At 43.3% G+C, this 21,238-nt stretch overlaps 1 protein-coding gene across 1 annotated transcript in view; it reads right to left on the bottom strand.

Moving 5' to 3' along the window:
• Positions 1 to 941: 941 nt before the first annotated feature.
• The window catches only part of LOC126335965 (uncharacterized), a 58,702-nt gene continuing 38,405 nt past the window's right edge, over positions 942 to 21,238 (bottom strand). Inside the window, exon 3 of the mRNA XM_049999441.1 lies at positions 942 to 4,333. Coding sequence (XP_049855398.1) covers positions 2,832 to 4,333 — 1,502 coding nt within the window. The 3' untranslated portion in view covers positions 942 to 2,831. The remainder of the gene's footprint in view (positions 4,334 to 21,238) is intronic.

The following is a 21,238-nucleotide window of genomic DNA, read 5'->3' as shown; positions in this document are numbered from 1 at the left end:
GGAGTTTCTCCAATTTTTATTTACAGGTCATAAACAATAAATTGTAGTCAGAGTCCACATCTGCCCCTGGAAACCTGTTACAATTTAAAACCTTGTTTATAAATCTCTACCTTACCACTACATAATCTATGCGAAATCTTTGAGTGCCTCCAGTCCTCTTGCACATACGCAGCCTTCTTTCATGATTCTTAAACCAAGTGTTAGGTATGAATAAATTATGCTTTGCACAAAATTCTACTAGGCGGTTTCCTCTTTCGTTCCTTAGCCCCAGTGCATATTCACCAACTACTTTCCCTTCTGTAACTTTCTCTATTATTGAATTGCAGTCCCCATGACTATTAAATTTTCGTGTCCTGTAACAATCTGAACAATTTCTTTTACCGCATCATACATTTCTTCAACCTCTTCATCATCTGCAGCGCTGGTTGGCATAGAAACTTGTAGTACTGCGGTAGGTGAGGGTTTCGTGTCTATCTTGGTTACAATCAGCCGTTCACTATGCTGTTCATAGTACCTTAATCATGCTTCTATTTTTTTTATTCATTATTAAACCTACTCCTGCACTACCGTTATTTGATTTTGTATCTATAATCCTGTATTCACCTGACTAGAAGTCTTGTTTCTCCTGCCACCGAACTTCACTAATTCCCACTATATCTGACTTTATCCTATCCATTTCCCTTTTTAAATTTTCTAACGTACCTGCCCGATTAATATAGCTGACATTCCATGCTCTCATCTGTAGAATGCCTGTTTTCTTTCTCCTGATAATGACATCATCCTGAGCAGTACCTGCCCAGAGATCCAAATGGGAGACTATTTTACCCCTGGAATATTTTACCCAAGAGGACGCCATCACTTATAAGTTATTGTCCCCATTTTCTTTTGAAATATTTCCAGGAAGACAAGGAAAAGGCAAAAATTGAAAACTGTAGTTTTTTGAAACTAAAAACACAATTTAATTTTTTATTCTTAAAATTTTTTCCGTATATACAAAAATTTCCATGTATCGAAGCATTGAAAATCTATTAAATGAACTTAACACATACAGTAATGGTTGCTCAGAAGTGTTCACTAAACTATGAGAATTGAAAAAACATAAATCTTATGTTATTTCAAATCCTGAAGTTTTCCAACTAAATTTAGTAATAAAGTTTTATTACTTTCAGATGATAAATATAAAATTACTCTTCCAGATCGATATACTTCAACCTTTACAAATGAAGCTGATAAATTAGACACAATTGTAGGATTACAATTTATTTATGATGGTAAAAAAATGAAAAACGTCGAATTCATGTTATTGAATTTGAATAAATTTAAAATGTTTTGTATCTTTGTAATGAACTTGAAATGTCCTTTACTATAGTTTGCTACGTTCATAAATAGTTCAGGTTTGATTGACATTTTGTTTTCGTTGTATTTATGTAGAATTTGGTGGGGAAAACTGCAAAATTGAATTCTCCGATTCCAACCTGTAAATTTTACTCGTAAATGCTCTTTGCGCCAAAACTTTCATCAACCGATTACCTCTGCGTCTTCTGATTACCCAGGACAAAATCCATAGTAACATCTTGCTCCACCATATCAGAATGAGGAAGGGGTAGTACAGCACTACAGGTAGAATAGCAGACGACGTCTCCGTTAATTCACCGGAACCCTCTGGAACAGACGCCTCTACAGATGGAGGAGACGACGCAGATACACCACGCGTTCCAACATCAAAATAAACAAGCAAGCCATCCCTCTAAGGACAAGATCGTCAGAATTCAAAGCACCACTACGGGAAGAATCACCCTCCGCCACCACCTTCTAGGAGAGACGAGAATGGACAGGGCTAACTTCAAACTCTGACCGGAATATACTCGAACGTCTCATATTCAGAAAAGACTGGGCTAATGGAGTCATCACGGAGAGTAAAGATCACCTGAGAACCAAGCCTAGTGAGAAGCCACTGTAGTTGCAAGGAGTCATGGAACTTCGCAAGAAAATGCATACGAAACAGCGTAAAAATAAGCAGTATCTACCTGATCAGATATAACATGAATCATATCAGCCAATCAATCGTGAATTTCTAAAGAGCCTGGCTGAACATGACTCGTACTTCTGTCAAAACTGAAAAGAATTTCACCTTGACGAGGAATGTTCGAGGGAGAGTTGACAGACATCGTGGTGCGGGCAGGGAACAAACCAACAGCGAGTGCCATCAGGCAAACCGATGCTACGCCCTCCGATACACACACATACAAGCACACACACAAGACTGAGTGAAAACAGGTTCGACACACGTGGCGCTATGGTGCAGGTGGAAGTAAGACAACCTGCTCACTCGGCGTGTGAGCTGGAACCACTCAAGCCGTATCGGAACTCTGGTGACACTTGCCACCGAGCCCAGATTCCTACTCGGTACTAAGTGCAATGTAATGTTCTCCGTCTATTATACCTGCTTGCCCTGAGCTATTTATTTTAGAGCTGCAAGAGTTCATACAAGTGAATGCATCTGTACACAAGATAATATTTCGCTGTAGCGGTGTAGGTACATATTTATACTGGTGGTGTCTGCCATTTCGAACTTCTCTGAAAGAACTGAGGCAACACATATAAACATACCATTAAATCTCCTTGATTAAATTTTGACTCTGTGTTAATATTTCATTGCGTGACCGGACAGAAAAAGTAGGGCAGGAACTTTACTATTATTTTCACCGGAGATTCAGTTTTAGTAAATACTCACAGTGAATTAAAGTACGTAGACAGAGGCTATCGTGTACAAATAGGAGTTAGTACAGTCTTGTAGGAAGACAGTCGTTCGAGAAGAAAACTCGAAGACTCTACAGCGAGGACTCTGCAGCCGGAGACCGTTCACGTCCCTTCCTCTCCAGGTTCCTCTCGGCCGCCGAGCACAGCTCCTGGTCTGGCCTCATGACGTCCGGTCTCCACCACGACAGCACGCTGTTCATGAGCGCAGGTAGTGTTGTTCCTTTGCAAATGAAGAAAACGAACAGCAGTGGTCCCTGCAACATCGTAGCTAAATGCACGTAGTACACAAACTGTGCAATACCTTGTGCTTGGTGGAGCCCAATTCTAATAATTACACCTACTCCACTTAAGAAGACAGTTTTAACTGTCATAAAAACAATTTCTTTCTTTGAGACGAATTTATTGTTACTGTAAATCCTGAGCTGAGTCATGGATTTCGCAGTACGTAGGTACATGAAGCCCACTAGTCCAAGACAAACCAAGTTGAAAGCTACTGAGGCTAAAATTCCCACCATCAATAGTATTCGACTGTGGAACAAATAATATTTGCTCGTTTTTTCCAAAACAGCACATGCTGCACATACTGCACTCCAGGGTATTAGGGCAAACAGCACCTGACGACGGAGTACTTTTCTTGCTTCAGCAGGTAGTAGGTCGTTAGGGAGCCTCAGATGACGAATGCATGCGTACATTTGGTAGCAGAATGAGTTTAGCCAGATGCAGCTGAGAAGTGTGAGGGCGCTATCTAACAACACCACAGTGCTCAAGTTGAGGGCACCTGCCATACGGTACACGATCTCAGAACACAGGATCTGGATTATACCAGTGATCTGAAAGCACAATAATATCTTTCCAGGCAAATTACGTAAAGGGGGAAGGTACATATATATTCCAGCAGTTGAAAAGCGAAAAAGAATATTTACCGCTATAAATGAAATTTCTAAAGGTTTTAAGCTGTCGATTCTAAAATCCTTGTATTTAAAAGTTGCGCTATTTAAACTGTCTTTATATCTCCGTGTTCTTTCTGTTGCCTTTCCAAACCATTTGTCGGTCTCTACTGTCCACTTTCCTTTGGATATAGCTGAGTATGATCCATTTTTGTAAAGATCGACAGTACATATGTTCGGTGGCTGAAGGAATGAAAAATCGCGACACTTTAGCAACAGAGTAGCTCTGGAAACGGAACAGATGGCATCTGTATCGTTCGACTGCAGACACGATAGGTAATCAGGACTATCGAAGTAGCAGCGAGCATCGTGCACTGACTGTATCATACTAAAGAGGACGTCCTGACAAATGCCGCGCGAGTTGGCAGTCATCCAGGCCAGTAGACAGAGCTTGACGTTTGCCCTCTGCGTGTAGGCCAGGTAGCTGGTGACGGGTAAGTAGGGCGACCTCTGAACCATGTCGCTCCACAGCTGCACGCGGCACCGCTCACGCTGCTCGATGGCCTCTGGAGGCAGATCTTCCAGTGGACACGTGGGATGGTCCAGGGCGTTGGCCAGCAGTTGCATGCAGCCAGTATCCACGTAGAGCGTAGCGTTGCTTCTGTCCTCCAGCTGCCACTCCTCATCTGCAATACAGAGACAAGTAGCAGGTGGTGTTCAACCACTACAGATAGCTAAATTTAAAGTCTCGCTGGACCATAAGGTTGCACGCGGTTCAGCTACATCGTCGACGATTGACAGTAGGACAGGTCACAACCATCAAATATGCTATTTTTATTATTCGGAATGGTGTTAAGCGGAATGTCAACATGAATTTTAATATTTAGAAATACAGATACAAGAGATTCATTGAATGAATGTTACGCAAGACAACTCTATGTACAGGGTGTCCAGAAGAACTCTTGTCACTGCCGGCCGGAGTAGCCAAGCGGTTCTAGATGCTACAGTCTGGAACCGCGCGACCGCTACGGTCGCAGGTTCGAATCCTGCATGGATGTGTGTGATGTCCTTAGGTTAGTTAGGTTTAAGTAGTACTAAGTTCTAGGTGACTGATGACCTCAGAAGTTAAGTCTAATAGTGCCCAGAGCCATTTGAACCGTTTTTGAACCCATGTCACTCTTCACTTTGTACAATCGAGGAAATATATGGCATTTACTGATATCGCCGCTTTGAAGCTGACAACTGTTGCTTTGTTTCAGTACTTCATTGTTTGAGATGAGAATCCGCGGCAGAACTGTTACACTGCGAAGTAGCGATAGGGTGTGTCTGTGAGTGTAGCACAGTCCACAGACAGGGCGAACAATTACACAGAAAACGAGAGCGTTTGCCGTGGTCTACCTCGTAGAGCAGTCCTGTTGACTGAGAGAAATATGCTGCTTTTTCAGCAAGTATCAAAGGCAGCACGAGTACGGTGTGTAATAGAACTCGACAGGATGGGTGCGTCACCATTTCCTTAGCAATTGAGCAGTTGCCCATGAAATCTGTTTGTAAAACAGCGGTCGAACTTTGGTTTACTGTCCGCCACATTTTACTTGACTGTCTTTTATTCTCTGACCAGAGGGCGGTGGTTTCCTTGCCACCGGATTTGCCCTCTATTTTGCAAGACGACGCAGCGACTGTGGTTAAGGTCTTACGGTTTTGTGTCCTGTCCAATCTGTTGCCTCGGATTTTAGGGAGAAGGTTTTAATGTGCTGCTGGGTGACTGGCTCACCCAGGCTTTAGGTAAGAGGTCCGCCAGTCACGATTACCTCCTTGTTTCCCTTCGGTATCTGTTCTCTTTTCCTTGTGTTTCCTTTCCTTTTTTAGTGTGTTTCTTCTCCTCTTGTTTTGCCTCTGTATGTGCGCATTTGGAACTGCGTCAGGCCTGTGTCTTTTAGCCGTTCTCCTTGTTCGGCGTCCGTCTTCGTCCCTTCACCGCTTGTGTTCCTGTTTCTATGCGTTTGGGCGCTGATGACCACGCTGTTTAGCGCCCGTAAACCTCAAACACACACACACACACACACACACACACACACACACACTTTGGTTGAAAGGTGTGAGACCATTCGAAATTTCTTTAAATGAAAGGTCTAGACCGCTGAATGTGTGTGAATTATCAGAGAACGACACAGAGGAACGAGTTGCACCCTGTCGTGCTTTGTTGCCACAGTGTCTACCATGTCACGCTGAATGTATATTCTAACGTGGAGTCCCTTACCGCATTTTCTGTTTATATGATATATAACCACTGTAGGGATTTGGATATTAGTTTTCACTAATAGATAATCACGAGGACGGTCAGTCGATTCTTCACGGTATCCGCGCAAAGCCGAGGCGACTTACTAGTTTTCTGATAAATGTTTGAAATCCGCAGTTCACACAGGAGGAGTATTATTTTCTGGTCAAAGTAAACTCGCCATTACGTGCAAGAGTTGGAAAGGAACCCACCTCATGTTTTATGGGCCGAGATGTCATCGCGATAGCTGCTTCAACCACTTTCTTTTCAAGGGTAGATGAAAGGAAACTTCTCTTTGACTGCTTAGCGAGCTTGCTCAGTATCTCAGCTCGAAGACTAGGTAGTCACAGGTCCCATGTGGATGGAATTCCAGCACACTTCACTGTACAGGTGAGTTAGTTCCTTAATGTACGGTGTTGTCCTGGAGTGTGCGTGGTTCTGTAACACCTCCAAACTCATTAATACGACCACCTCATCATGAAGCACAGAGAACACCCATGTGGCTCGATGTTACTCGGCTATTGAAAAGTTGTACAAAACTGTTGAGGAAGCCTTTGTAAGCGTATCTACAGGGACAGTATGCTAGATGTCTAGGGGAATGTGGAGAAACATACATCTCTGTATGAGGAACGATGGTCTACATGCTGAGCCACTAGATACATACACAGATAGAAAACAATAGCAACACCAAAAAGGAGTTGTGTGATACAAATGAAAGTTGGTAGATGTGTTTCTACATCTGATAGATGAGGACTATACTTATTTCGCGCCAGTCGCATAAGAGACGCGCTAGTAACACCACTAATAGTATGCAAATCAGTTCAAACGAGGTCGTCTCATAGAGATACGAGAAACAGAATGTTGCTTCTCTGGATTGTAGGAAGACTCGGCAGGAAAGAAGGCTCTGTACAATACTGCTAGAGGCGGTTGTCACGAGAATGAATGATCCCAAGAAGATCGGACAACGGACGGCTACTTAACACTACCGAGGGGGAAGGCAATCGTGTTCAGAGAAAGACTCTGGTGCACCGTGCGGCATCTGTAGCAGCAATTTCAGCAGCAGTTGGCAGAACAGTTATACAACTACACTACTGGCCATTAAAATTGCTACATCACCAAGATGGCGAGCTACAGACTCGAAATTTAACCGACAGAAAGAAGATGCTGTGATATGTAAATGATTAGCTTTTCAAAGCATTCACACAAGGTTGGCGCCGGTGGCGACACCTACAACGTGCTGACATGATGAAAGTTTCCAACCGATTTCCCATACACAAACAGCAGTTGACGGACGTTGCCTGGTGAAACGTTGTTGTGACGCCTCGTGTAAGGAGGAGAAACGCTTACCATCACCTTTCCGACTATGAGAAAGGTCGGATTGTAGCCTTTCGCGATTGCGGTTTATCGTATCGCGACATTGCTGCTCGCGTTGCTCGAGATCCAATGACTGTTAGCAGAATACGGAATCGGTGGGTTCCGGAGGGTAATACGGAAAGCCGTGCTGGATCCCAACGGCCTCGTATCACTAACAGTCGCGATTGGAGGCGTCTTATCAGCATAGCGGTAACGGATCGTGCGTGCAGCCACGTCTCGATCCCTGAGTCAACAGATGGGGACATTTGCAAGAACAGTTCGACGACGTTTGCAGCAGCATGGACTATCAGCTCGGAGACCGTCGCTGCGGTTACCCTTGACTCAGCATCACAGACAGGAGCGTCTGCGATGGTGTACTAAACGACGAACCAGGGTGCACGAATGGCAAATCGTCATTATTTCGGATGAAATCAGGTTCTGCGTACAGCATCAAGATGGTCGCATCTGTGTTTGGCGACATAGCAGTGAACGCACATTCGAAGCGTGTATTCGTCATAGCCATACTAGCGTACGACTCGGCATGAAGGTATGGGGTGCCATTGGTTACACGTCTCGATCACCTCTTGTTCTCAATTTGAACAGTGGACGTTACATTTAAGATATGTTACGACCCGTGCATCTACCCTTCATTCGATCTCTGCGAATCCTACATTTCAGTAGGATAATTTCTCGACCGCGTGTTGCAGGTCCTGTACGGGCCTTTCTGGATACAGAGAATGTTCAACTATTGGACTGGCCACCACATTCTCCATATCTCTCACCAACTGAAAAGTTTGGTCAATGGTGACCGAGCAACTGATTCGTCACAGTACGCCAGTCACTACTCGTGATGAACTGTGGTATCGTGTTGAAGTTGCATGGGCAGCTGTAACTGTACAAGATATCCAAGCTATGTTTGACTCAATGCCCAGGCGTATCAAGGCCGTTATTACGGCCAGAGGCGGTTGTTCTGGGTACTGATTTCTCAGGATCTATGCACCCAAATTGCCTAAAAATGTAATCACATGTCAGTTCTAGTATAATATATTTGTCCAATGAATACCCGTTTATCATCTGTATTTCTTCTTGGTGTAGCAATTTTAATAGCCAGTAGCGTAACTGGTACAAATCTTTTACCTCAAGAACGACACCGAACCATATGCCTTGTAGCGAGCATTCCAGTGAACTCCAACCACCGCGATTTATGACTTCATTGGTGTTTAAGCGAGAGTTCATTGGAGGGTAGTGTGAAAGCGATTCTGACTAGTTACCAGTGATGGCTGTGTGGTGGTTAGAAGAAGGTCCGGTGAGAGCTTACAATCAATCTGTCAGCGTTGTAGACGTACTGGACCTACACCTGCAGTTATGGTGTCGGGTGAGATTTCGTATGAGAGCAGGTGCACTCTCGTGGTTATCTCGTACAGTCCGACTGCACATTTGTACGTCAACCTGTTTATTCAATATGTTGTCCTGCCATTCGGAAACAACAGTGTGCCGTTGTTTTCCAACAGGATAACCACTGTTGTAACCCAACAAGCGCTACATGTGTCGACATGTTGCCTTGGCCTGCTCAGTCACCAGATCTGTCTCCAGTCGAAAACATGTGAGGCACCGTCAGAGGAGAACTCAAGCATCATCCACAATCAGCATTAACCATCGGTGTATTGACCGACCAAGTGCAATAGGCATGAGTTACATTTCACAAACCGACGTCCGACACCTGTACAATACAGTGCATGCACGTTTGCATTTTTGCATTCAACATTTTGGTTATTGATGTACAAGCATTTCACATTTGCAATGGCTTATCTCTCGCTTACATTCCCTGCGACCTTGAGATTTTAACGTCCTAAATATGTGCCTAGATAATTGTGTTCCTGACAGTTCATTGCTTTACATTAACTATATCATTAACTATACTTTGGTATTGAGATTTTATTCCGACAGTGTATTTTTTATATCTATGTATCTTCTTTTGACGTATGGCTTCTTCCTTCTGTTCCCCACATAGGCCAACATTTCCCCTTTCTATTTTTGTGCCTTCACGCTAGAAAGCAAGACGCAGAAAGAGCCAGATATATAAATCTGGATTTACTGAAGCACAGTAACGTAACATTCTTAGACCCAAGCTTCTGGGAGACGTGTTTCATTATACTCGATTGAAGGTTGCGGGATTTTTTCTACTGTGGTGCGACTACAGAGGCGTCTGTTTAATCCAGGACACGGGACGGCGTTCCAAACCTCACATGTGCAACGTGCGAGCTAAGATACCAAAGATGTTCGGGCTCACATGTGGTTCCTCTTCGTCAAAATGTCTTGGCTCAAACTCGTCTAGGGGTTGAACGGCACGTGTCGCATTACACGCCCTAAATTAGGCACTTGTGACCCTTTGGGTAATTTGTCTTGCTGACGGCAAGTTTTCGAAATTGTATGAAAGATACGAACATAATATAACATATAAAGACAGTAACAATCACATCGCGAGCAAAATTAACAACCCATAAATGATGTAGGCTACACAGTTGCAATTTAGTTAGAAAAATCTTTATTCAGGAAGCATACTAATAGCCAAAGTGGTCGTATTTAGAGTTACTGTTACACTCGAGAGCGTATCAATTTGACGCAGTTCGATCATTCACAATCCCATCGCGAATTACAAGTCCAATACTCTACCTCGTTAAGTTAGAGTTCACACCCGGCGCGCGGCTGCTCACCGCTCAAAGACTAAATCCCACAGTACCACACAACGCCAAATTTTCTAAGTCGTTTCACTTCCTAGTTACCTAATGACAGACTGCCCGCTTTCGCTTCTCAATCCGAATTGTACCCTTCGGTGTGTAGACCAGAACTGTCCCTCTACCCGTCTCCGGCCGCGTCCCATGCGTACCTAACATCGTAGCTCAACTGACTAGTGCAGTTCCCGTCCATGACACCGTCCATCTGATTGGCTACAGCTTATTCTACATTATTTTACATTTTAACATATTTAAGTAAAGCTTCACCACTTGCAAGCTCTAAATGAAGTAACAATAATGTCCATTACGTAATAAACGTTAAATTCTTTCACATAAAACCGACGTAGTTCCCTTCTTATCTTTGAATGTCGCGGCCTGTAACCTTGCACCAATGTGCTTCCTGATAAATAAATAAAGAACAGAAGTAACTATTATGCGCTAAACTTTACAACAAATATTGCATTACCTAATGATTCGATAAGGCGTCATGCTGTCATCGTTCAGTGTGTTTTGTGTGGAGGAAATGATCCGATGCTTAACTGAAAATACTGGTAAATTAAATTTACTATGGCTTTTAAACAAATAAAGTTACAGAGTTAATATTTACAAAATTTGCCATTTTGATGATGCACTTTTATATGAAATGTCGATCGTTAAGATCGACCAAAGCGTTCAGATTTTAGCATTGAGGTCTTTGTTACGAAACTTGTTAATATCTCTTTACCAGTAAATCCTAAATTATTATACATATGATGAATATCCAAGTTTTATTGGTATCACCATGAAAATTTAAGGAAGATGGCAGATTAAAATTACTGTGGCTTGAGTCCCTGAATTACTACAGAATTAAACAGTTTTCATAAATGTTTCCCTTTACGGCCGATCTTAGGTCCGCCATATTTAACACTGCCAAACCTCCCTGGGCACGAACAGTTCCTACGGGGTTTCCCTGTGACGTAGGTTCTGGTCTGTCTCACTCGCACGCTACACCGCTTAGGCCTGATCAGCCTGGCCTCATTCAGCACAATAGATGCCTGTGAATTTCCCCATATCATGGCGAATCTGTGCTCTTTGTGGCACACGGTCCTGGACGACAGGATTCGTTTCACAATTCCTGGAAGGCTGTCTCTTTCAGCCATATACTTAAATGAGAGCGAAATGTTCGTTAACTCTCAAATGTGAGGGGGCCGCGTGCAGGCTGAGCCTCGGCCTGTCACTCATCTCTCTTCGCTCCTCCTCTCCAGTACCCGAAACAGCGAAATGTTTCATTTAACTTTCCGGTGATCCATTTTTCTGTCAGCTCAACTCTCTTAGTCCGGCAGGTTCGTCGTGCCGACGCTGTCTACTTTTCGCTATTTGCACAAAAGGGGACAGTTTACCTGCCTGCCGCCAGAATCTTTTAAAATGAACTGGAATGACAGGAGAGACGGATGAGAATTCTCAATTATCATAAGTGACTGCTATTGCATATTCGCTGTAAAATGATATCATAGTACCATCCACAAAGGATTTAAAGATTTAGTTGATAATGAAACAGGAGAAAATTACGAATAGTGACGGACTGGTTTCATTGTTCTGTGCATCAAGAAGCGCTTTGAGCTAAATTTGCAGGTAGGGAGATGACGGAGAAAGTGATGCGACTAACAAAATTTCTGAGGTCGCACCAATTATTCAATTGTCACTTGCATCAGTTTCCAACACTTTTCAATGGAACCGAGTGAAGAGTATGGAGATTTCATATATTACTGGAAAGAACGTTGGTTAAGTCGAGGCTCAGACCTCGAAAGATTTGTCGATTTCATACTTGCTCTTGCTGAATGTATGAGGGACAGTGGAGTGCATGAACGAAAATTAGAACATTCGGAATGGATGGCAAACTTCAAATTTTAAATGGACTTGACTGCACATTGCCAACAGCAAGACATTGTGAGGTAATTTCTTTGTCATTTGATGAGGATTCATTTAAAAAGGAAATCGTGTTACAGAGGGAACACATTCTGACAATCCAGTTCCCTAAGCTCAAATGGCATTAAAGAAAATACGAAGCATGAAGGATTCAGTGTGGTCTTGAATGAATTACAAGGACAGTATTATAAAAGTTTTGTGGGCACTGTCAGCGTTCCATCTCTTTTCGAACTGTTTTTGAGACCATTTGCCAGTTCAGTCTTAAAGCACCCCCACGAATTTGCATACCTAGCTGATTTATCTGAAAGGTAGTTCCAGGTTCAATGACGAATCTTTCTACTTTAAAAAACCGTCCATGGCATCTACATTGCTTTCCTAAGATAGAGTTTTCAAGTCTCCATGTTGAGTTTTAACAGTGCTACAACATTTCGTTCGACATGCTAATGTGAAAGACCTTAATGTGATTATGAAATTAAATAAGTCACGAATACGTGGGAATTGAGTGTGAAATTGTCTGTGTCTGTAGGTATGCTTACTATTTTTACCAGATAAAAACTGTGTCTTCAGAGCGCCAAAAATTGTTGAGTATTGCTGAAAATTTGTTTTGCTTGTGATCTACACTGTTGAGAAATGTGAAATATAAAACGAAGCCATACCCATTGCCCTTTTAATGAAGGGTGTTCGTGGTTTTCCCCTCTTCCCCTCCTTCCACTCAGATGGCATGGCGTGGTAGTGGGGGAATTGTGCTGCGAGACTGAGCTCTACAGCACTCGTGCTGCAGCCTGGCCCACAAACTGAACTCTTGCCCCCCCCCCTCCCCCTCTCTCCCGTTTAATGTTTTCATTGGTGGGAAAAAGCTGTTACTCTTTGACTGGCTACTGCTGCTTGAGACGTGCTGCGTATAACGGACGCGCTCTGCTGCGCTTTTAGCTTCGGTTCTGATTCTGCTCTGAGTAGAGGGACTGCTGGCTCTGCCGGCTGCACTACGGTCTCTATTTGAAGCAGTCACCTCACGCCTTACACACAGTACGGACACTTTGGATTCACCACGAAGTTGCGATAGACTCCAGCCAGGATGCAGCAGGAGCTGCAGGCCATGGGCCCTGCAATCTTCTGGATGGCACAGCAGTGGCAGCATGCGTAGATGCAGGCACATCCAGATTCCCAGCGATGGGTCGGTCTTGTCATCACTGTCTTCTAGATGTGGATTTGAATCAGTTGCAAATTTAATGTCAAAGAGATGAGCTCACCATCAAGTGCTTCCCTGCCTGAACTTTGCCAACCATAAATCACTTCAGTTTCACGTGGTTTGTTGTTTATTATTAATGTCGTTGCATCTGGGGTAACTTTTGCTGAAACACTTTGCAAAGATTTCATCCAAATCAACTCATAAACTAAGGAAAATGTGGAAAAGTGTAATTTAATGCAGATGAGTATGAATATGAGAAATTTATTTTTCGGATACAGTATTAGTACTACCCTGCTTGACACATCCACATCGTTTAATATCTGCGCATACCATTGCAGAGTGATATGAAATTGTAGGATTGTAGTAGGAAAGGCGAATGCTCGACTCCAGTTTATTGGGGGGGGGGGGGGGGAATTTTAGGAGAGTGTCGTTCACCTGTAAAGGAGACCGCATATAGGACGCTGGTGTGACCTATTCTTGAGTGCTGCTAGAGTATTTGGGATCCGTACCAGGTCGGATTGAAGGAAGACATCGAAGCAATTCAGAAGTGGGCTGCTAGATTTCTTACCAGTAGGTTCGAGTAACACGTAAGAGTTAAGAAGATGCTCCAGGAAGTCGAGCGGAGCTCACTGGAAGGAAGACGACGTTCTTTTCGAGAAACGCTGTTGAGAAAATTTGAAGAGCCATCGTTTGGTGTTTACTGTCGAACGATTCTACTACTACCAAAATACACCGCACTTAAGGACCACGAATATAAGACAAAAGACATTAGTGCTTATACGGAATCATATAGACAATCGTTTTTCCCTCGCTCTGTTTATGAGTGGAACAGGAAAGGAATTGGCTAGTAGCAGGAGAGGGTACGCTCCGCCTCGCACCGTACGATGGCATACGGAGTGTCTATGTAGATGTAGATTTACTTTTTATTGTACCTTTGAATTTAATTTCATAGCCAGTCATCTCTGTACATAATTAAGGAAACTCTGTGATTAACCCCACTCATTGATGCATTGCTGGGCCGAAAATCAGAGTTATTTTAACTCGGGAGAGTTCACGACGGGGGTCGATAAGTTCTAGCCTAACTGACAAACAGCGACAGAAATTTCGTAATATCAATTTATTTTTCAATATAAACCCGTGTACACTAATACACTTGCGGGGCACGCTCAGATAACTTCTGCAAAACATTCAAATAAAAGGTCCTTGATTTCGAGTATTACCAAGTGCTCATAGCATCAGTCACGGCATCATCATTGTCAAATCACCGTCCTTTGAGGTCTCTTTTAGGTTTCAGAAAAGAAAAAATTCTGATGGAGCCAAATCTGGGGAAAATGGCGGATGACGTAACAATTAGAACCTGCAGTCACGCAGAGTTTGCATGCCGAGATGGCTTTGTGCGCCGGTGCGTTGCCTGATGCAAAAAACTCCACGTGCCAATTTTCAGCGCCTTTGTTTCTTGATCTCTTATCTCAAACGGCGCACGAGGGTGCAATAGAGTGCACTACGTCGGCGATAGCTGAGCAAACACTGTCTCGACGTACGCGTACACGATAATTACTCGATTTCCCTAAATCGTTTCAGGCAAATGCCGGGATGGTTCCTTTGAAAGGGCACGGCCGACTTCCTTCCCAATCCTTCCCTAGCCCGAGCTTGCGCTCCGTCTCTAATGACCTCGTTGTCGACGGGACGTTAAACACTAACCCAACCAACCAGATAATTACTCTACAACGCAAACAATGGTGTAAGATGTTCCCGTGGGGGGACCCTGGGGGCCGAAGTGCACAATATCCGTGGGTTCGGTGTGAGGCGGTGGTTCAAAAAAAAAAAAAAAAAAAAAGGTTCAAATGGCTCTGAGCACTATGGGACTTAACAGCTGCGGTCATCAGTCCCCTAGAACTCAGAACTACTTAAACCTAACTAACCTAAGAACAACATACACATCCATGCCCGAGGCAGGATTCGAACCTTAGACCGTAGCAGTCGCGCGGTTCCGGACTGCGTGCCTAGAACCGCTAGACCACCGCGGCCGGCGAGGCGGTGGTGGGGTGAGTGGCCTGCTGTAGCCTGTTGTGGGAATGTGTACAACTGCAGGCTACGGCGGGGACGAAGCCTCTCCATCGTTTTAGGTCCCCAGTTGCATACAATGCAATACAATGATGCATTGATAGTTACGGAATGTTGCAAGTAATCCGCCATAATCATCCCTTATGCACCCCAGAAGACTGACGCCATCACCTTATCGGCTGAATTTTGCACCCGGAATATTTTGGGTTTGGGGATGAAAGATGTTTCTATTGTTGTGGTTGTTGTCTTGTCTCAGGATCAAAGTGGTGAACCCACGTTTCGTCCATTGCCACGTACCATGGACGAAAGCCGTCTTCATCCACTACAAATTCGCGGATAATTTCTTTAAAACTCTTCACACGTTCCCGTACCTGATCTGCATTCAAGTCTTTCGGTCCCGCAGATATGAGAGTTTCTGCATTCCAAAAATATTCACAACAATGTCATGAGCATACCCATGAGAGATTCCAAACGTGGTTTCCATGTGCTGCAACGTTGTTCGCGATCCTGCAAAATCGTTTCGTGCATTGCAGTCACTGTTTCATCAGTGGCAACGGTCACAGACGTTTTGCTTCTTGGTGCATCTTTGACACTCGTTCTTCCACGTTTGAAATCAGATACCCAGTTTTTCACTGTTGCATAAGACGGAGCACTGTCCCTAGATGTATTCCGCGTGTCCTCCGCAATTTCCTTCGGCGTTATTCCATTCAAATGAAGATATTCAGTCACAGCACAGATCTAGATGCTCTCGGTATTTGCCATTTTGGTTTCACTGTGGTATACAACGTATCCTAGAGGCAAAACTAACGAAGCTGGAGCTGCTAAATTTGACTTGCATACACAGTGTCACCATAAAAGTAGACGGTGTTGTTTGTGCGAGACATTACGGTAACTATCTCGGGCTACAAACTTTTCGACAGCCCCTCGTAGATATATAAGTAACTAACAACCATCATTTCTCAACTGTGTTTCATAGCGAGAGGGACGATACGAACACGTTCTTTGTCCACCTTCGAATTCCTGTCAAAGGAGCAACATTATAGTGGACTTACTATCGTCATGATAACCTGTAGTGACGTATGTGAAATTTAAATTTTTCCCGGCGAACTAAATATCGGAAAAGATATCGGGCCTGCAGCCGGTCGTCGTTAGCTTCCATCGACGATATTTCGACTGGACAACTGCCAGCAATCCTCAGGTGAGCAATCGAAGACTGACGAAGACGCCCTCCGTTCCGTAATATATAGCGTGCAGCGAGTATTCCGCTCATGCGTTAAAATCGTGTGGACAGACGAACCATACCGCTCGCCAGCAGCGCCCTCGCTGGTGGAACTGCAGAACTCAGCTGTCTTCAGCATTGTCAATTGCCGCGGCCATCGGAGTACTCTGACGTCTTCGTCGGGAGCAGACCTTAGAGAGGACGGGGTTCCACGCATAGTCTATCTGGTAGCCATTGTCACGGTTGATAAGATTGTCTGTCATGCGCATTTCCACTGATTCTTTTATGACGGGGTCCCAAAAGGATGTTGCTGTTGCCAAAATTGTTGTCTTGTCATACTCCATTGAGTGTCCAGTGAAAATGCAATGCTCAGCAATTGCAGACGTGCTAGGTTGCAAAAGGCGAGTACAGCGTTGATGTTCAGTGCAATGTTCTTCTACTGTTCTACATCTACATCTACATCCATACTCCGCAAGCCAACTGACGGTGTGTGGCGGGGAGTACCCTGAGTACCTCTATCGGTTCTCCCTTCTATTCCAGTCTCGTATTGTTAGTGGAAAGAAGAATTGTCGATATGCTTCTGTGTGGGCTCTAATCTCTCTTATTTTATCCTCATGGTCTCTTCGTGAGATATACGTAGGAGGGAGCAATATACTGCTTGACTCTTCAGTGAAGGTATGTTCTTGAAACTTTTACAAAAGTCTGTACCGAGCTGGTGAGCGTCTCACCTGCAGTGTCTTCCACTGGAGTTTATCTATCATCTCCGTAACGCTTTCGCGATTACTAATTGATCCTGTAACGAGGCGCGCTGTTCTCCGTTGGATCTTCTCTATCTCTTCTATCAACCCTATCTGGTACGGATCCCAGACTGTTGAGCAGTATTCAAGCAGTGGCCGAACAAGCGTATTGTAACCTACTTCCTTTGTTTTCGGACTGCATTTCCTTAGGATTCTTGCAATGAATCTAAGTCTGGCATCTACTTTACCGTCGATCAACTTTATATGATCATTCCATTTTAAATCACTTCTAATGCGTACTGCCAGATAATTTATGGAATTAACTGCTTCCAGTTTCTGACCTGCTATATTGTAGCTAAATGATAAGGGATCTATCTTTCTATGTATTGTCTACATTGAGATTCAATTGCCATTCCCTGCACCACGCGTCAATTCGTTGCAGATCCTCCTGCATTTCAGTACAATTTTCCATTGTTACAACCTCTCGATACACCACAGCATCATCTGCAAAAAGCCTCAGTGAACTTTCGATGTCATCCACAAGGTAATTTATGTAAATTGTGAATAGCAACGGTCCTATGACACTCCCCTGCGGCACACCTGAAATCACTCTTACTTCGGAAGACTTCTCTCCGGGAACGACATCCTGCGTTCTGTTATCTAGGAACTCCTCAATCCAATCACACAACTGGTCTGATAGTTTATATGCTCTTACTTTGTTCATTACACGACTGTGGGGAACTGTATCGAACGCCTTGCGGAAGTCAAGAAACGCGGCATCCACCTGTGAACCCGTGTCTATAGCCCTCTGAGTCTCGTGGACGAATAGCGCGAGCTGGGTTTAACACGTCCGTCTTTTTCGAAACCCATGCTGATTCCTACAGAGTAGATTTCTAGTCTCCAGAAAAGTCATTATACTCGAACATAATACGTGTTCCAAAGTTCTACAACAGATCGACGTTAGATATATGTCTATAGTTCTGCACATGCGCATGTTTTTCCTATATATGACGCTGTGGTGTTGTAATTTGTACCAAAACAGTCAGAGAATATCCCTGAACAACATCACAGACTTCACGATACTGATAGCAACTGAAGAAATGAATTAAAATTTGTGCTGTAGTCAGAACTGGGACCCAAGTCTCCTACTTATTACGAAAATATGCTAGCCATACACCAGCGCAGCAGCATATACAACAGGCCTGCCAGTGCTCTCTCCAACACAAACTTCACGCCTTCATCCTATGTTTCCCTTCTTAAATCGTCAGTGGCACCAATTTAAATTCATTTCTTCAGCTTCTGTCATTATCGTATATGAAGGTGTGACTCGTACGTCTCAAGGAAAATTTAATTCCATTAGATCTATAGATGACCTTTGTCTGACGTACAGACAAGATTTTCCGATTACTTTCAAAGCTAGGGTGCTATTCTAAGCCGGCCGAAGTGGCCGAGCGTTTCTAGGCGCTACAGTCTGGAACCGCAAGACCGCTACGGTCGCAGGTTCGAATCATGACTCAGGCATGGATGTGTGTGACGTCCTGAGGCTAGTTATGTTTAAGTAGTTCTTAGTTGTAGGGGACTGATGACCTGAGAAGTTAAGTCCCATAGTGCTCAGAGCCATTTTTTGCTATTCCAACAACGGAGAGCCTCGGCGATAGTGACGATTCAAGAAGGCGTGAATTTAAGTTTGTTTTGGGAAGGGCATTGGACTAGGGAAGTCTGTTCAGCTCTGTTGTCTGTGCTGCTATGGTGGTGTAATGTCTAGCACATCTGGGCAGTATGCAAGAGATGTGGATTTAACACCTGACTATGACACAAATTTCAACTAATTTCTTCAGTTCTATCAGTATCACATATAAAGTTTTATTATTCAGATGTTCGCACTTCGATCTCGATTTTGTGCCGCCATAGTCAAGGACTTCATCATACTTAGCGCCTAATCTCACACTGACTGTCAGTAACCCTCAGTCGTCACTGTATTTCAAGAGGTTAATTTTGATATATTTTTAATAAAGGAGGAAGTAACAAGTATGTAAGTTACTAGGGAGGAACAGAGCCCTTATGCAGTCTCAGCTAATGAGTATGCTGACACACTTTTGACTTTTCTAGAATATGCCTCTTCGGCGCCTCTGTCGATACACTCTCGACCTTTTCTGTTACATTTGTGGAAAATCAACAATTATACGAGTTTAAAGCTAATTTCACTTTTTCTAAAGAAAGCGTGCAAACGTTATTTTGAAATAGTCGTTGTAAATTAGGACTTAATTAAATCGTGCGAAGGAAAAGAAAACGTCGTGTGACTTGCTGTACCTATGATATGGCGAGAAGAGAAAGAACACACCTTAATTCTTATCTCTACGTGAAAAATTTTCGAAGATATACATAGAATAAATCAAAGAGTCGTACTGATTACCTACCTTCCACAAGATGGCAAGTGACATGCTCTGAAAATCTTTCAGCTCCTTCAAGGCAAACAGATGAAGAAATCGATAATGACAATGAACTGGATGGCAACGAAGAGATGATAACATCTCCTGAAAGATACGATCCTCCTGTCCACGACACATTTAGCAGTGCAACGCCACACTTACTAACACAGGCAGGTTTAAATGATTTAGTGCCTGACGTAGGACTAAGTAAGCCAAATGGAGAACTACATCGTTCTGTGTTACAGGAACATAATTTTCTCCGCCTAAGTACCAATATTATCGAATTTATGCTCAGAGAACGTATTTCACTTCCTACTTCGGAAGCAAGGAGGCCCTGGCGTTTTCCGCATCTGCGTGTATACTCCGCAAGCCACCTTACGGTGACTGGTGGAGGGTACTTCTGTACAAGTGTCGAGTCAATTTTTTCCTGTTCCAGAGGTCGCGAACGCTTCGCGAGAATAACTACTCCTGCTAATCCTTTATGTGGACTCAAATCCTCTAATTTTACCTTCGTGGTCGTTCGGCGAGATATACCTGTACGTAGGAGGCAGCAACACTGGCTGACTCCTCTGGAAATATACGCTCTAGGACCTTTAAAAGCAGGCCACAGAACGCCTCTCCTGCGGCAGGGATGAGCGTCTGCATGACACTGACTATCAGTATTCACGTATTGGTCTCACGAATGTTTTATAACCTACTTATATTGTTGCTGTATTGTATTTAATGAGTATTCTTCCAAAGAAGTCTGGTATCTTCCTCACACACGATTAATTTCATGCTGTCGGTCCACTTCAGATCCGTCTGTGCGTATACTCCTACTTATTTTATGAAGTAACTGCATCCAGTGTTTGTTCTGCAATAGTGTATTCATACAATAAAGGGCCCTCCCGTCTATGTATTCTCAATGTGCATGCGTTGCGGATCAGTTTACATTACCTGCACCAAGCCTCTATCCTCTGCATGTCTTACTGAATTTCACTACAATCTTCTATCATTGTGATTTCTCAGTATACGACAGCATCACCAACGAAAAGCCTCATGGAACTAGTAACATTATGTACTGTACTAGGCCATTTGTATACAGCATCCCAAAATATCGCCGACAAGCTGCAGGGACAGGTTCTTTACACCAAAACAAAAAAAAATGTCTGTTCCAAAATGTATGCTTCAGGAGCTATGAGCACTTGTTCATTTTCGATATTATGAAGCAGATCTCTTCTACTGCAACGACTTTGCTCTCCATATTTTGGAAGGAGGTAGTATGGACCAAAATAAGGAAAAAAATCTAGAAAACATAGACCCAAAACACATACTTTAAAAACTATGAGCACGTTTTCATCTCCTCTAGAGTGAAATATATCACCTAGTGACCAAGAGCTCAAAACTCTTAAGGTATGCATTTTAGGACCATGTTTACTAGACTTTTTTCGTGTTTAGATTCATAACCTCCCCCCAAAAATAATGAAGTAGAAGAGATATATTTTATGGTATCAGAAGTTTCTTCAAAATTTAAAGAGAGTCAATTTCCAGAGAACTACTTAATTATTCTTTGAACAACATCATTAACAATATTTTGCGTTACTTTGTCTCTAATGGCATTTATCAAACACTGGTAATATGTGCAGAAACTACTAATTGTATTTCTGAATGTTAAGCAGAAGATCATTTACATAAGAGCCAGGTGT

The sequence above is a fragment of the Schistocerca gregaria genome, chromosome 2 (genome assembly GCF_023897955.1).
Source record: "Schistocerca gregaria isolate iqSchGreg1 chromosome 2, iqSchGreg1.2, whole genome shotgun sequence".
Taxonomy (NCBI): Eukaryota; Metazoa; Arthropoda; class Insecta; order Orthoptera; family Acrididae; genus Schistocerca; species Schistocerca gregaria.
Note: the sequence above shows the minus strand (reverse complement) of the source record. Positions and strands in the feature narration are given on the sequence as shown.